Source organism: Myotis brandtii, unplaced genomic scaffold (genome assembly GCF_000412655.1).
Source record: "Myotis brandtii unplaced genomic scaffold, ASM41265v1 scaffold71, whole genome shotgun sequence".
Taxonomy (NCBI): domain Eukaryota; kingdom Metazoa; phylum Chordata; class Mammalia; order Chiroptera; family Vespertilionidae; genus Myotis; species Myotis brandtii.
In genome coordinates this window covers 1,203,598-1,221,885 of record NW_005370787.1, presented here as the reverse complement: position 1 = coordinate 1,221,885, position 18,288 = coordinate 1,203,598, and the positions used below count along the sequence as shown (strand labels likewise).

General features: G+C 37.8%; 1 protein-coding gene and 1 pseudogene across 1 annotated transcript in view; both read right to left on the bottom strand.

Moving 5' to 3' along the window:
• The window catches only part of UGGT2 (UDP-glucose glycoprotein glucosyltransferase 2), a 172,626-nt gene that overhangs the window by 91,253 nt on the left and 63,085 nt on the right, over positions 1–18,288 (bottom strand). The window contains exons 14-17 of the mRNA XM_005882398.2: positions 9,296–9,415; positions 8,329–8,414; positions 7,694–7,829; positions 376–507 (exon numbers count right to left, since the gene is read on the bottom strand). Of these exons, the coding sequence (XP_005882460.1) occupies positions 376–507; positions 7,694–7,829; positions 8,329–8,414; positions 9,296–9,415 (474 nt within the window). The remainder of the gene's footprint in view (positions 1–375; positions 508–7,693; positions 7,830–8,328; positions 8,415–9,295; positions 9,416–18,288) is intronic.
• LOC102259964 lies at positions 2,954–4,009 on the bottom strand (annotated as a pseudogene).

The window sequence follows — 18,288 nt, the reverse complement described above, 5'->3', positions numbered from 1 at the left end:
CTCGCCCCAACTGCCCTCCCCTGCAGGCCTGGTCCACCCCCCCCCACTGCCCTCCCCTGCCAGCCTGATCTCGCCCCCAACTGCCCTCCCCTGCTGGCCTGATGGCCCCCAACTGCCCTCTCCTGCTGGCCTGGTCGCCCCCAACTGCTATCCTCTGCCGCTCTGATCGCCCACAACTACCGTCCCCTCCTGGCCATCTTGTGGCTGCTATCTTGTGGTGACCATCTTGTGACGATGTGGGGGCGGCCATCTTGTGATGACGTGAGGGTGTCGCACGAGGGCCACTTAGGCTTTTATTAGTATAGATAATTTATTCATAAGATTATAATAAAAGGGTCTTGGATCATATTTTTGAAAACTTGAAAACCAAATTACCTTTCTTTTATTATCATATCTAGAATCAATTCCCAAAATATCCAAAATATTAGCATGAGGAAATTTATCTTGGAGAACACTCTTCACATTATCCACTGTGAGTATATTTTGATTCTTTACTTTTTGGTACATCTGTGGAAATAAAGATATTATAATTAATTTTCATCTTACAGCAGTTATTTTATTTCCCTTAGCATGCAGATACATTTCTATATTAAATATATTTAACATTTTGTAAGTTCTAAATATACTATATACATATGAATACACACCTATGCATATAGGTAAGTTAATCATTCTAAGCATACAATATATCATCTTGTAATATAAACGGTTTTGTGAAATTCTATAGCTTTCACAAATACCATAACAAGTTTGTTATATTCTATTTTGACCACTGATTATTAATAAAATGGTTATCTTATTTAAAAAGTTTAAGTATAAATATTTTAAATGACTAGTTTCAGAAATGCTTTCTTTTCATTTCTAATTGCTCTGCAGTAAATACTATGATTAGATTTTCTCTGCACTTTCATTCTCCCCACAGTCTCAAACATCTAAATGCACTGTGTAATGTAAGCTGTTACTCCTTTATTATTATTATTTTTTGTTTCATTTCTCTCTTCATCATAGATCTTCTACTATAACCAGACACTGTTCTAGGAATGGGGCAAAGGATGGGCATCAAGAGAGACGTCATCTCTGAGCAGATGACTTAGCCAAGACATATTAGTAAATATGAACAGTGAGCTAACAAGACATTCTGGGGAATACACAATACAATATACAGATGATGTATTACAGAATTGCACTTGGAACCTATATAATTTTATTAACCAATGTTATCCCAATAAATTCAATAATTTTTTTTTCAAAAAGATATTCTGGGGAAAGAAACTTCTAAGAAGAAGGAACTAGTAAGTACAAATACCATTAGGTAGCATTTTGATAGATCAATTAAGAACATTCTTTTTAGTCCCAACTCAAATACTGTCAGAGACAATCTCACATTATGGCTGACAGAATCCCCATGTTATTCCTCATAATGAAGAATTAGCATTCTTACTTGTTTTCCTTTTATCACTGTAAACTTTGTAACCTATTCCTTTAGGAAGCACAGGTCTGTAATTAGATCACAGTTTAGTTGTCTGAGCATCTCAATTTATGGGTATTTTCTCCTCATATCAAAGCAGAACATACTATGATTCTAATAACTAACCCCCCCAAAAAAGGTGAAAAGTTCAGGCTTCAGAGTAAACATAAATAGGAATTAAAAAATAAGATTTTTGAATGAAGCAAAAATTACATATGAAAAGTCTTTGAGACTAATCATTTTTACTAATCAGTTATTTAAAAATATTAGATATTCCTAAGTATCTAAGGTAGCCAGAATGCCTTGCATAAGCTACTTAGATACATAACAAGTCAATCTTCTTATATATTTTTTTAAAATTCAAAACTGTCATGTGACTTGGTAAGCAAAATAAAAGTATATATATTATGAGGCATAAATAATAAAACGGACAATCCCCATAACCCAGGAAATGGAACATCATCAGTGCTGGTAAAGTACATCTTCCCTCCCAATCCCATCTTGCTCTGCTCCCCAGATGCAAGCATCTTCTAATTTGTATTCACCATTCCCTTACCTTTTAAGTGCTAGATTTTTACCTGAATGTATTCCCATGCACTATAGTTTTGTTTGCTTTTGAACTTGAAAGTGTATGGCAATATGTTAGCCTCCTATAATGTCATTATGCTTCTAACAAATGTGCTGTTGCATATCATATTCCATTATCTGAAGAAACCAAATTTTACCCAACTGTTTTACTACTGATACATATCTGTACACACACACACACACACACACACACACACACAGACATAGATACGTATACAAAAATGTACATATACATATATTTTTCCTGTTTGTTACTATTACGGATGATTCTGCTAAGAATACTTTCCTATGGCACAGATAAAATAATTTACTGTGTTGTGTGTGTGTGTGTCTCCAAAGAGCATGCAAATGTAACTTCAAATTTTGAAGTACTAACAGATTGTTTTTCGATGTGGTTGGGCCAATTCATACTGTTACAGGCAGTGTAACAGAGTAAAGGCATTCTCACTGCTCTACATTTTCAACATAAATTGCGGGCTTTCTTAATTACCTCCAAATTATAAGGTATAAAATAATATCTCAGGGTAGTCTTTCTCTTATTTCTGAAATAATTATCTTGTTTACTTACCATTAATTGTAATAAATATTTACTTACTGCTTTGATTTCAATAAATTTTAATTTAACATTAATGTATCCTCTTGTATTTTAAATAATCTTTTATGTATTTCTTCTCTTGGGTTGTTTTGTCTTTTCCTTTTCCTTTTTTTTTTTTTTTGCCTTTTCTATATTTTATTTGTATCTGTCGTTAAATTCCCATCCTTATTTAGGTCCTCGTTTGATTCATCCTGGACTATTTCACAATCACTTAACTCTAGTTTCTCTTTTTTCCTTTACACTTATAGTTTTCTTTTTAAACAATTAATTAAATATAATTCACTTACATGGAGGCATGTTAGTCACATGACTCCAGAGTGCTTCTTGTTGAAATCTTGAAACAATGAAGATGCTGGAGAAGCATTTTTTTTTTGAAATATTAGAAACATCGATTAGCTGCCGCCTGCACACCCCCTACTGCGGATATGCCTGCAACCAAGGTACATGCCCGTGACTGGAATTGAACCTGGGACCCTTCAATCTGAAGGCCGATGCTCTATCCACTGAGTCAAATCGGTTAGGGCTGGAGAAGCATTTTTAAAAAATATATATATATTTTTATTGATTTTTTACAGAGGAAGGGAGAGGGATAGAGAGTTAAAAACATCGATGAGAGAGAAACATCAATCAGCTGCCTCCTGCACACCTCCTTCCGGGGATGTGCCCGCAACCAAGGTACATGCCCTTGACCAGAATCGAACCTGGGACCCTTCAGTCCACAGGCTGATGCTCTTTCCACTGAGCCAAATCAGCCAGGGCTGGAGAAGCATTTTTAATCCCAATTCTTCTTTTCATTTTTACTAGAAGTTGGGGACAGCTTCATTTAAACTCAGAATTATGAAAAAGCTGTAACTTGGTTAAAACAGAGACTTCTTTTTTCTTTTGTCAGAAAGTTAGGTAGAGAAGCAGGTCTTTGAAAATTCTTTCGCATTTATAAATCCAAAAAGGTTAAGCTGGTGAAGTAAACTGTTCATACTATCAGTTTTAAATATTCTGAAAAGGCCTTTCTTTCCAAAACTTCTTTGTTAATGAGTTCTTTATTAATCACTATAGCAGGTCCATCCTCATCCCACCACATAGACTTCAACTGAACATTTTCAAATATTTTCCAGTTTTCTGGGAAAGGTCATAGAAAGAAAATCATTATCTTCATCTGGCTCAGAAGCACAAAATGTGTAACATGGTCTTTTTATCAAGGTTATTTCACACAAAACCTGATAGGCGTTTTCTTCAATCATACTCAACTCCAAGTCCCCAGGGCATGGGTAATCACATATTGTCTATCTAATGGAGGTTTCTGAATCATTTCATCCATCTTTAGTAGAAACAATTTACATTTCTGAAGAAACATGGGCCATCTCAAATAAACTTTTCTTCAGCTGCCTTCCACACACATCTGCATAATTTTGAACACTGCAGCTTCAAACCTGTCTTGGCAGGCCTATGCAGATAAATTCTTCACACCATCACAGTGATCCTCAATCTGAGTTGCTGCGACATCACAAAATAACTGGTCCTCTAGCAATTAAATGTAACATACAGCCAGTGTTTCCTTCTCACTCTATAAATGTTATTCAGTTAGAATAAAATATAGGCCAGTTATTTATGCAGTCACCAAAAAATGAAAACTGCAAAACTGTATTGCTATAAATAAAACATGTATATAATAATCTATTTGGTCCCTGAAATAAAACTAATTTCCTCCATTCTTCATACAAACCCTTACTAAATTGGTGCCAATGATAGAAGACTGGTAAATGCACAATTAAAAAATGAGTTAAATAGCCCTGGCAGGTGTGGCTCAGTTGGTTGGGCCACAAATAAAGGTTGCTGGTTTGATTCCAGGTGAGGGCATATGCCCGGGTTGTGGACTTGATCCCTGGCGGGGGGGGGGGGGCGGCGTGCAGGAAGCAGTGAACAGATTTTGTTCTCAGATCAATGTTTTTTTCTCTGTCTCCCTCTCCATTCCTCTCTCTTGGGCTCTAGTGGAGTGGCTAGAACTGAGTCTGGGGTTGGTGGCTCCTCAGAGACAGCGCAGAGAAGACAACCTTCAGTATCCAAGTGCTGAGTCATTCCCCCTGTATTTTTCTTTTTGATTTGTAGAAAATCTTTATATCATGGGATATAAATCTTTTATTGATTATATATATTACAAATACTTCTTTTGCTTGGAACTTATTTCCCCTTACTTTATGATATCATTTGATAAATGTTGGTATGCACTTATAATACAGCTAAATTTATCCATATTTTCCTTCAGACTCATGACTTTTTAAGTGTAATCCAGGAAACTCTGACCTCCCTTGGGGTCGTAATTTATTCTAAAAGTTTTTAATACTTTGTTTTTCACACTAAACTTTTAAGCTGAAATAATTTTTATATAAGGTGTGAGATTTTTATGTTTGTATTGTTTTAATCAATTGTCCAGACACCAGCAGTTGAAAGTCCACTCCGACTTACTGTAACATCACTTCTGTATTTTTCAGTTTTGGAGGCCCCTTTGGTCTATATATCTTTCCCTTGAACCAATACCACACTGTCTTAATATAACTTTATGGATATTACCTGGTACAGCCAGACACATTTTATTCTTCCTCAAGAGATTCTCAGCAATTCTGGGCCTTTACTCTTCCATATAAGTTATATTTATTTTTCTATTTTATTTTACTTTTTTAGCTTTATTGAAGTATAACTGACAAATAAAATAGTAATATATTTAAAGTGTACAACATGATAATTTGATAGAATCCTATGAAATGATTCCCACCATTGAATTACTTAAAACAGCCATTTACTTATTTTTCTTTTTGGTAAGAACACTTAAATTCTACTCTCTTAGTAAATTTCAATTATATAATACAGTATTTTCAACCATAGCCACTATGCTGTACATCAGATCCCCAGAATTTATACCTCTCATAACTGAAAAGTTTGTACCCTTTGCCCAACATCTACTCATTTCACTCATCTTTTGGCAACTACTTTTCTACTGTTTCCATGAGTTCAGCTTTTTTAGATTTAACATATAAGTGATATTATTTAGTATTTAACTTTATTCTATTTCATTTAGCATAATGTCCTTCAGGTTCTTCCATGTTGTTGCAAATGGCAGGATTTCCATCTTTAAGGCTGAATAATATTCTGCTGTGTGTATGTACATATATTTTCTATTTCCACTTATCCATTGATGAATATTTAGGTTGTTTCCATACCTTGACAATTGTAAATAATGCTGCAATGAAGATGGAAGTACAGTAATCTCCTTGAGATACTGATTTCATTTCCTTTGAATATATACCAAAAGTGGGATTGCTGAATCATATTGTAATCCTATCTTAATTTCTTTAGGAACCACCAGACTGTTTTCCATAGAGGCTCTACTAAAAATTTAGTGACCATCCATGCATGGGTTCTTGATTTTCTGTTCCATTGATCTATGTGTCTGTTTTTATGCCAGTTCCATACTGTTTTGATTACTATAACTTTGTAATATTAATTAAAATTTGGAAATGTGATGCTTCCAGTTTTGTTTTTCTTTCACAAGATTTGCTTTGGCTATTCAGGGTCTTTTGTGATTCCATATGAATTTTAGGACTGTTTTATCTATTTCTGTGAAAAATGCTACTGAAATTTTAATAGAGATTGCATTAAATCTGTAGATCACTTGGGTAGTATGGGCAATTTAACAATATTAATTCTCCAATCCATGAACATGGAATACATTTCCAATTATTAGTCTCATCTTCAATTTTTTTCATCAATGTCTTATAATTTTCAGTAAAAATATCTTTTACCTCCTTGGTTAAATTTATTCCTAAGTATTTTATTCTTTTTCAATGCTACTGTAATTGGGATTATATATTTAACTAGAGGCCTGGTGCACTAAATTCATGCACTCAGGTTGGGGGAGGTCCCTCAGCCCAGATTGACAGAGGGCGCAGGCCAGGCCAAGGAACCCCACTGATGCACAATCAGGGCTGGGGAGGGACGCAGGAGGTTGGCCAGCTGGGGAGGGACTGCAGGAGGGCTCCAGGGTGTGTCCGGCCCAACTTGCTCAGTCCCAATCGGCCATACCCCAGCAGTAAGCTAACCTGCTGGTCAGAGCATCTGCCTCCTGGTGGTCAGTGCACATCATAGCGACTGGTCGACCGGTCAACTGTCTTCCTCCTGGTGGTCAGTGCATGTCATAGCGAGTGGTTGAGTGGCCTTAGCATATCATTAGCATATTATGCTTTGATTGGTTGAATGGAAGACCGAATGACCGGACACTTAGCATATTAGGCTTTTATTATATAGGGTAGAAAATTTACAGTGCTTTGGTAATTTTCTTCTCAGTCTGAAGAAGAAGCACTCCTTGTTTACAATAAAGGTTGATAAGCTAAAGACCAATGAATTTAAAAATACAAGTTATTTTTTAAAGTTATAACCTGACTTTCTTAATAATCATTTAAAAGTACATTTATATTTTTTCATGATGGATTATAATAGTTTCAAAACCTCAATTATGAAATAATCCTCCTGTCTCGTATGCTTCCTTAATTGAGTTCTTACCAGTTTCTGACTTTTCTTATACAATATCTGTCAGACTCAATATCAATCTTACCTTTTCCACATTAATTTACTGTTATAAAGTGATCTCCTTCTCCTTTGAAATTCCCTAGAAAGTATCTATATACTTTGTCATTTAGAATATTTTACTTTGCAATAATTTTTTTCTATTCATGATTTTACTCAGGATATATTAAAGAATTCTTCCCTGACTAATCATATCCTTTAAACTTAATATATACAATGTAAATTCCTTTATTGGCAGGGTAAACCTAAGTAAGTTCATATATTTTGGTAGAGCCTCAGTTGCATAATTTTTAAATTGGGGACAATATTATGCACCTCAGTTGGGAGTGGCAAGAATCAAATCCATCATATGTATTAATCCTCACATAGTTTTTTATACACTTTGAAATATTAATATAATAATAATAATAGTAATACAAGAAACACACTATAAATTCCAAATAAATTATGCTAGTACATAAACTTACATGTGTTACGGAAATAAATGCTTGTAATACATCATGTTCTTTTGCAATATAGTTGAAAGTCCGCCAAAGAGCAACTCCAGCATCATTTGTTCCATCAACTTCATCATCTGTATTAACAATGAACACAAAACCAATTCTGGAAAAAAAGATGAATAAGGAAAGTCACAACTATCCCTTAAACAACAATAAACTATGATTTTAAAACAACATTAGACTATAACATCCAATTGGAAAGAATGTGTTAATAAATGGGGGCAAAGGGAAATATTATTTGAAAGATTTGATTTGTAATGCCTGTTCACCAAAATCTTCATATCTGATGGATTCTTCCAAAATGTATATTCTCTGGTGCTGGCATTATCAAATGCCTGCTTTTCTGGTGTACTCTTAAAACCACAGAGAAATGGACCCATCTTTAAGTTTCCAAAGTGATCAGATCATTCTCTTGGGAAGATAGGCAAGATTACCAAGCAGCTTTGATTAACAGAGTCTATCATAAAGGTATATGATACTTCATAACACACAGCTATATTGTGTCAGGCACTAGAGATAAGCCGTTGCTTTGAATCACACAGTAATACTCTATATAATACAAAATGAAAATCACTGGATTTCCATCATTAATTGAAAATTACCTAAGAGGAATTTTATGATAATATAAAAGTTCAGCAAGTTTAATAAAATCCAAGGTATATTCTTGAGCAGGATCAATAAACAGAACCTAAAAGAAAGTAGACAGTCTATCATCATTATTTTGTTTAAACACTTGTAAGATTTTCATAAAATTAAAGTTTAATCTCATTTCAGCAGTTAAAAGCATACAATTTCAAAGTTTTTAAAAAGAAATTTCTAGCAATTCTAAAGAATTCTGAAATGTCAATATAAGAATTTCAATTTATGAAGGATTTTAATAATATAATAATAAATGGAATTTAATAACATATTCATTCTCTTTTTGAAACACAGAATAAAGTAAATATTTTTTACAAGAAGTGAAATATTTTAATGTTCACTGGATTTTTTGTAATAAATTTTTAGAAAAAGGAAATAGTAATTGAATTTTGACCAAAAACCTCCCGAAAGCATTAATATAACTGATTGCTCCAGGTTGATGTAGGAAATAAGATATTCACTTCCTATGCTAAAAACAAAACAAAACCCTGGGTGCTTCTCCACAATTTAAAGTTCATAAGGTTGTTTATGTTCTAATAATGAATTTATATGCTAGATAACATGCTAGTCCTGTTTTTTTTTCCTGAAGTGTATGAAACTTTAATCATTAGTTATAAGAATGATTAGTTATTTAATCATTATAATATAGAAGAAAAGTTCTATCATAAATTCCTTTCAGGAAATGTAAAATTTGACCATTAGCTTAATATTGGTATTATTAAAGTACAGGAAGGCTAAGTAACAAGAGGCAGATTATGTGACATTGCTAGCTTCTGATGCCTGCTCAGCGATGCCACTCAAGCTTGTTGCATCAAGCAAATATTTCCTTCCTTATTACTCAGATGCCTATTTACCAAGAGCAGGAAAATCCAAAAAGAATGCTGATATCTTTATAAAAATGTATACAATATGTCAAAATATGAAACTCACCAAATTATGAAAATTACGCCTTATGGAAGGTATTTTTCCAGGGAATACTGATTTCAGAAGTTCCTGGCAACTTGCAGGCCATGTAACATACAAATCATCATTTTCTAAGTCATTAATCCACTAAAAAAGAATATAGAAATCTGTTAGTTTTATTAAGACAATACTCAAATCATTTTCAAAGGCAGATTTCACTTATCAGAAGAATGTGAAAACATATGCATATTTTTCTATATTAGACTGATTAAGTATAGGAAGTCAGTTAAATATTTTTAAATTAAGGAACATATAATAAGCAACAATTTTATATTACTACTAGAGGCCTGGTGCACGAAATTCGTGCACACAGTCAGGGGGTCCGTCAGCCCTGACTGCACCCGCTCCAATCTGGGACCCCTCGGGGAATGTCTGACTGCCGGTTTAGGCCCGATCCACTGTGGGATCGGGCCTAAACCGGGAGTCGGACATCCCTCTTGCAATCCAGGAACTGTGGCTCCTAACTACTCACCTGCCTGCCTGCCTGCCTGATCACCCCTAACCACTTCTGCCTTGGCCCCCGCCACCATGGCTTTGTCTAGAAGGACGTCCAGAATGACATCCAGGAGGTCGTTTGGCTGTCCAGTCTAATTAGCATATTATGCTTTTATTAGTATAGATGGCCATTTATCCGAAACCTTATACCCAAAACACTGACTCCTTTTACTAGAATGTTTTTTATATTAAAAAATAAAATTATATAAAAATTACTCTCTGGAAACTATTTAAGAGAGATAAATATTTATCTTAATTATCAGTATAGAAGGCAATGAGGTCCTCTACTTCCCCTCTCAAATTTAAAGGCTTGGACATAAGAAAAATAAAATGCCTTTGAAAAGTTATAGAACATATACTAATCAAATCACACAGAAAAAAAAAATACAAAATCAAAACAAAGTGTAAGAGATGAGCAACACGGGCAAAAAGTCTAATATACATGTAGCTAAAAGTCCTAGAGGAAGGAAAGAATGGGACAAAGCAATATCTATATACATAAAAGCCTAAGTGACCATCCGACTATTCGCCTGGTAGCTATGATGTGCAATGACCACCAGGGGGCAGATGCTCCGACCAGTAGAGTAGGGAGCCCAATTCCTCAAGGAATCGGCCATGGGTTAGGTTGCTGCTGGGGCACTGTCGGCCCCAAATCCGCTTCACCCACACTCTGGACCCAGAGAGGAGGGAGCCCGATTCTGGGGTGCGTCACCTGAAAACTGCCCTCTCGCAATCTGGGACCCCTCGGGGGATGTCGGAGAGCCAGTTTCGGCCCAATCCCCGCAGGCCAGGCCGAGGGACTCCACCGGTGCATGAATCTGTGCACCGGGCCTCTAGTTTGAAATAAAGTAAAGAGGTTTTGAAATTATAAAGACATGAGTTTTTGGAGGGCTTAACAAAGAGGCAGTGCTTTTAGAGAGAAGACAGAACTAAGATATACACACAAAGAGGGATGGGAAAAGCTGACTTCCAGGGAAGAGGACAGGAAAGTGAAGAGGAGTTAATGTCTATATGACACTGAAGGAGGGATAAAAGTTGACAGCTGGGAAAATTTCTATCATACTTATTTTAATAAGTATGATGCAGATGTGCAGTCAGTTCACTGCCACTATAATTTGTCCTGGTAGTGCTGAGATGAAAGGAAGAATTTTGGTCTCTGTGGATAAGTCAGTAGTAGAGTGTCTTGTTTATTTTTCTGATGTAATTCTTGCTAAGATGTGAAGGTGATGGGAACAATTCTAAAGATCATCACAACCTAGTAGGAATCCCCTATGAATTGGAAATCTCTGTAGACTCACTCAGCAGTGTCTAGTTTAGTTAATTGTTCTATGGGAATCCTAGGCCAGAGAAGGAGAAGGCACCATGCAGAGTGTGTAAATATCTGGTCCCCTACTTAGTTTAAAGTGAGAAATTGGCCTTATGCTTTATGTATCACTCTCACTAAACTTGATAATGATTGTGGGTAGAGTCGCTGTTAATGTGGATCAAAATAGTTGGAGGTATTTGTAAGGTTGGAGTCGCTCAAGGATACAGGCGGACGCAGTGAGCAAGAGGGGAGTTTATTAGAGGGAATGGGGATGGAGTCACTATTGGGGACGGTTAGGACTGTTTCCACTGTCCTTGGGGTTGAATTTTATGTGCAAAAACAGCAAGGGGAGGAGGCTAGGGGATGTAAGTGTTCTAGTCTGATTAGATGGAGTTCGTTGCCTTTCAGACGGATTAGTGCTGGTTGTTGAGGCTGTGGTCATCATTAACCTGCTGTCTTGCTCTCGGTGTGGCTGGCTCCTGTTGTGCTTGATAGGGTGACCGTTGGCTGTTCCACAAAATGAGGCTGGGGCCACTTTTTCATTCAGGACTTTCTAGTCCACCTGAGCCAAAGTCCTCTGTTGGCCTGTCATTATTTATTTAAAATGCACACTCCTTGGTTCTACCTCAGACCTGCTAAATCAGAAACTTAGAAGAGGCCCTGGTTTAAAACAAGTGCCTGAGGTGATTCTTATCTCAAGTACTAAAAAGTTAGAAAACTACAGCAATGGACTAATTTAAAGCATGAGTGTTAGGTAGATAAATTGAGGTGATATCCTGATCTATTTTGGAGAACTATTGCAACAATACTGGAAATCACTTGGAATAGGCCCAGAGCAACATAACTGGAAGAGTGGCCTCACAAAGTTGCATGCAGAATAGGCACTGATACTTAATGACCTACCTCCATTAGTTCTGTTCGTTATAATTCTTACCTTTATATCTACTGGGCTACCAGGATATTGAATGAAAGATATTATCATTCATAGATTGGAACCTATAAGAATCTCTTTGATACTTAAGGAGCTATATAGGTCAACAGATAAACTCAAGATGGGTCATCTGATCTGTGTAAAACAACATATTAAGAACTATGAAAACTAATCAGAAGCTTCCAGCAGCCTTGTGAATGCTTATTCAAGAAAGATGGTTGAATCTCACTAAGAACAGTGAGATTTGTGGTGTTATAACTTACCCTAGTTCCATCTCCTTTTCCCAAACTTTGAAAATGACAGCTCACATCCCAGTACCAATATTTGAGGGAGTAGAACACACCTCATTCTGAAAGAATTGCAATTTTTCGTTTGAACTGTCTGATAATCTGCTGGAAAGCCTGGTCTTTATCCTGCCTAACATAACTTGTCTAGTGACAAAATTGCTACCCCAACTTGTGGAATTTACAGGCAAAAGTTTTAGTCACTCCTGCTTGAGGTTATAAAAAACATCTGGGACAAACAACAGAGTAATAAAAACCTGAGGAAGGAAAGACTGGGGGATGAGTTGTTTTGGGAAATGAGGTTTTGAGAAGTTCTGATATAATCCTGGAAATCTAAAAGACTATGGATATGCACATGCTCAGGACAGACCTGAAAAGGCCCGAAGTTCTCACCTGTAATTGACTTTGAAGTTCTGTGCTAGTAAGAAGTGAAGGTGGGAGAGGAACTAGGATGGCGGTGTAGGTAAACATGGTACTCACATCCTCCCACAACGACATCAAAATTACAACTAAAATATAGAACAACCATCATTCAGAACTGCCTGAAATCTGGCTAAACAAGAGAAATAAAGAAGAAAGCATATTACCCTCCTTCACTGCTGGTGGGAATGCAGACTGGTGCAGCCATTGTGGAAAAAAGTATTGCATTTCCTCAAAAATTTAAAAATAGAACTGCCATTTGACCCAGTAATACCACTTCTAGAAATATATCCCAAGAAAACAGAAACACCATTCAGAAAGGATATATGCACCCCTATTTTCATAGCAGCACAATTTACAATAGCTAAGATTTGGAAACAGCCTAATTGCCCATCAGATGAATGGATTAGAAAACTGTGGTACATCTACACAATGGAATACTATGCTGCTGTAAAAAAGAAGGAATTCTTACCATTTGCAACAGCATGGATAACTGGAGAGCATTATGCTAAGTGATATAAGACAGTCAGTGAAAGATAAATACCACATGATCTCACTCATTTGTGGAATATACAGAATATTATAAACTGTTGAACAAAAATAGATAGAGGCAAAGAAGCATCGAACAGACTGTCAAACTACAGCAGGAAGGTAGGGGAGGGTTGGGGGACTAAGAGATCAACCGAAGGACTTGTATGCACGCATATAAACACAACCAACAGACATAAGACACTGGTGGTGGGGTTATGGGGGCAAGTGCCAGGGGGTAGGGGAGGCCAGGGGGAGGTCAATGGGGGGAAAAAGGGAGACATATGTACTATTATTTGTAATACCTTAAACAATAAAATAAAATTAAATTAAATTAAAAAGAAGAAAGCATACTGAGACAGGTAGGAGGAGCAAAGGTGACGAAGGGCTGTCTGACACCCATGTGTGCCATTTTTTAAGGCGGGGGGATCATCTCTGCAGAGGCCACCCACGAAGAGCAAGGGGTCCTGGCCCCACACTGGACCCTGCAGCCCAGGATTCCAGTGCTAGGAAGAAAGTCTCCATAATGCTGGGCTATAAAAACCAGCAGTAATTGTGGCTGAGTGACACAGAGGCTACTGGAGACCCAGACAGTTTCTCTTAAGGGCCGGCACATGGACTTACTTGGACCCACTCCCTCTGATCTACAGCACTGAGGCAGCAGAAAGGATCCAGGGACATATGGGGAGGAACTAAATTGTCTGGCATCAGGGCAAGAACTTGGGGCAGCTTTCTCCTTGAAAAAAGTGCTCACAGAGGTCATTGCTCCTATTTTTTCTTTCAGTCTGCAGGCCGACACTCTATCCACTGAGCCAAACAGGTTTCGGCTCTATTTTTTCTTTAATATATATTTTATTGATTTTTTTACAGAGAGGAAGGGAGAGGAATAGAGAGTTAGAAACATCGATGAGAGAGAAACCAATTAGCTGCCTCCTGCACACCCCTCACTGGGGATGTGCCCACAACCAAGGTACATGCCCTTGACCGAAATCAAACCTGGGACCCTTCAGTCTGCAGGCCGACGCTCTATCCACTGAGCCAAACCGGTTAGGGCTCATTGCTCCTATTCTGAAACATTCCCTGCCACACCTGTAGGCTTCATATCTGAGTCTCCATCACCCTGGCTCCCACTGTTCGCCCCACCCTGGTGATTTCCACCCATTTTGCAGCCTCATCCACACTGTTTGCAACGGCTTTTCCATATGAATGGCCTGTCCTGGCTCAGGCTTCAGACTTTCTTAAAATCTCTCAAACAAGTAGCAGCTGAACTCAGCGTGCCCCAAACCTCTAGATAAGTGGACCCAGGCAGGCCTGGCACTAGCAGCAACCTGCCTTGGTACACTACTTGGCCATTCCTGGGCACCTCCAAGCCCAACACTAGTAGCAGCCATCTGCATATTGCTCTGTCACTTGTGACAGGTGGCCCCAGACAGGGCACAGGCAGTGGCTGATTTTATATCTTCTGGGAGGCTCCAGATCCAGTACACCCAGGGGACAGCTTCAGACCATGCCAGATTACAACTGTACACATACACGAGCAACCTACTCAAGGGGCAGACTCAGTGAGTAGCAAAGCTCCACTGAAGCAAGTCCTGCTCCATAGGGATGTTTCCTGCACGGCAGCTCTTCTGCTGTAGTTGCAACTGGTCCTCACAGCCAATTGGCCAGGGGGTCAATTCTGCCCAGTGATGCCAACAGCAATCAAGGTTCACATACAACAAGAGTGAGCACACAGCCCCCACAGGGGTGCACCTAGAGTGCCCAGCTCAGGTGATGGGGAGGCTGAGACACTGGGCCCTATGGGACACCTTCTACACTCCACTAATTCCAGGAGAAATAGCAGCTCTACCTAATACATAGAAACAAAGACAGAGAAGCAGCAAACAAAGACAAAGAAACATGTCACAAATGAAAGAACAGGAGAAATCTTCAGAAAAAGAACTAAATGAAATGGAAGCAAGCAAACTACCAGATAGAGAGTTTTTAAAAAATGGTTATAAGGATGCTCAAGGAACTTAATGAGTGCTTTAAGGGACTTAGTGGGAATTGGAAGGATCTTAGTGAGAACATCAAAGACATGAAAAAGGACCAGTTAGAAATTAAGCATACACTAACTGAAATGAAGAATAATTTTCAGGAAATCAACAGTAGAGTAGAGGATTCTAAGAATCAAATCCGTGATTTGGCATATTAGGAAACAAAAAAACACCCAATCAAAAGAGCAAATGGGAAAAAGAATCCAAATATATGAAAATAGTATAATGAGCCTCTGAAACAACTTCAAGCATACCAACATATCATGGGGGTACCAGAAGCAGAAGAGAGAGAGAGAGCAAGATACTGAAAATCTATTTGAAGAAATAATGACAGAAAACTCCCCCTACCTGGTGAAAGAAATAGACATACAAGTCCAGGAAGAACAGAGAGTCCCAAACAACATAAATGCAAAGATGACCACACCAAGACATCATAATTAAAATGCCAAAGGTTAAAGACAAAGAGAGAATCTTAAAAGCAGCAAGAGAAAAGCAGTTAGTTACTTACAAGGGAGTGGCCATAGGACTGTCAGCTGATTTCTCAACAAAAACTTTGTAGGCCAGAAGGGAGTGGCAAGAAATATTCAAAGTGATGAAAACCAAGGACCTACAAATAAGATTACTCTACCAGCAAAGCTATAATTTAGAATTGAAGATTTGATAAAGAGTTTCACAGACAAGAAAAAGCTAAAGGAGTTCATCATCACCAAACTAGTATTACATGAAACGTTGAAGGGTCTTAAGAAGAAGGAGGAAAGTAAAACAGATAAAATGGCAATATATATCTATCAACATTTCAATCTAAAAATCAAAATAAATGAACAAGGAATCTAATGAACAAAATAAACTAATGAATAACATAGAATCAGAGGCATGGAAACATGAAACAGACTGAAGAATCTCAGAGGGAAGAAGGGAGGGGGGTGGAAAGACATTAACCAAAGAACTTCTATGCATATATGCATTACCAATGGACACAGATAATAGGGTGGTGAAGGCCTGGGGCGGGGGCAGGAAAAGTGAAGGCTAAGGCAGAGATGCAAACTGCCTGGCTGGGGGTTCAAGATGTGCTGCTCCTCATCCCTTCATCTGCCACATATTCAGAGCCCTCTGCAAAGACTGGGAGACATTTTGGTTCCAGGCATTTAATTAAATCTCCATCCAATATTTTATAGATGACTAGGCTAACATAATAGAGACTGCTGTGGCCACACATGAAAAAGAATACAGATTTTTCAAAATTAGTTCAGAGAAGCCACTGAACAAATAAAAACAACAGCAAACAGCAATAACAATAAAACTAGCTGACTTCCAGAAGTGCTGCACTATAATACTCAAAATGTCCAGTTTTCAACAAAAATTAAGAGGCAATGAAAAATCCTAAAATAAACAGAAAAATTCCACTTACAATAGCATTAACAAAGGTAAAATACTTAGAAATAAATTTAATGAGTATCAGATTTTTAACTGAAAACTATAAAACATCATTGAAAAAATGAAAGATGACCTAAATAAATAGAAAGGCATTCCTGTTCATAAATCAGAAGACTTAATATTTTTAATAGCAACACTCCCCAAGTTGATCTACAAATTCAACAAAAATCTCAATAAAAATTCCAACTTCATTTTATTTGCAGAAATAGACAAGTTAACTCATAATCTAATGATTTTTAACCAGTGTACTGCGAAAAATTTTAAAACATGCAATACCTGATTATTTAGTCAGGGGGCACTGACTTTTTTTTCCTTTAAATTGTCAATAAAAAATGACAACAGTCAATGCAACAATAGCCATCTGGTGTGAATGACTTGTCTTGAACTATAAATATATAGTTCATACAATACAATTGCATCTTATTGGTCATGTCGCATGATAAGATTGTGTCTGATTGGTTAATTCTTGGTACTAGAAATTCTAATATACAAGTAGAGGCACTTTTTTTTTAAGTTACTTTGGAGCAAAAAGGATAGGTAATTACTACTATTATTATTATTGGTATAATCAAAATTATACCAATTTTTTTGGTCAGATCAGCAAAAATATATTTTTGGTGTGCCACAAAATTTTAGTAGTTAGTTTATGTGTGTAATGACATGAAAAAGGTTGAAAATGCTGCTATAGTCCTACATAATAAAGAACTAATATGCTAATTAGACTGAACAGCTGAACGAACATCCGGACGACCTTCCGGACGACCTTGTGGATGAAGCCGGGGCTGTGAGGGCCGAGGCAGCTGGGGCTGTGAGGGCCAAGCCCCTTGCATGAATTTCGTGCATTGGGCCTCTAGTCCTTATATAATAAAAGGCAAGGGTCCCAGGATTGCCAAGACAATCTTGAAAAAGAAGAACAAAGTTGGAGGACTTATAGTCCCAATTTTGAAGCTTACTACAAAGCTATAAGAATCAAACAGTGTTCTGGCATACAGATAAGAGACTGATAATAGAATCAAACTGAGAGTCCATAAGCACACATATCTATGGTCAAATGATTTATGACATCATTATGGGACTTGGGGAAACTTGCATAACACTCTGGGACTCATTGTGGATAACAAGTTACATTCATAGATATATACTAGAGGCCTGGTGCACTCGGGGGGTCGGGTGGGGAAGGTCCCTCAGCCCGGCCTGTGCCCTCTTGCAGTCCGGGACCCCTCGGGGGTTGTCCGCCCCACCATCAGACCTAAGCTGGCAGTCAGACATCCCTCTCACAGTCCGGGGCTCTTGCAGTCCGGGACCCCTCACTCCTTACCACCTGTCTGCAGCGAAGGCAGGAGAGGCTCCTACCACTGTGCAGTCCTCACCAGCCATGAGCCGGCTTCTGGCTGAGCAGCACTTCCCCTGTGGGAGTACATTGATCACCAGGGGGCAGCTCCTGTGTTGAGTGTCTGCCCCCTGGTGGTCAGTGCACATCATAGAGAAGGGTCGTTCTGCTGTTCGATTCGTATATTAGGGATTTA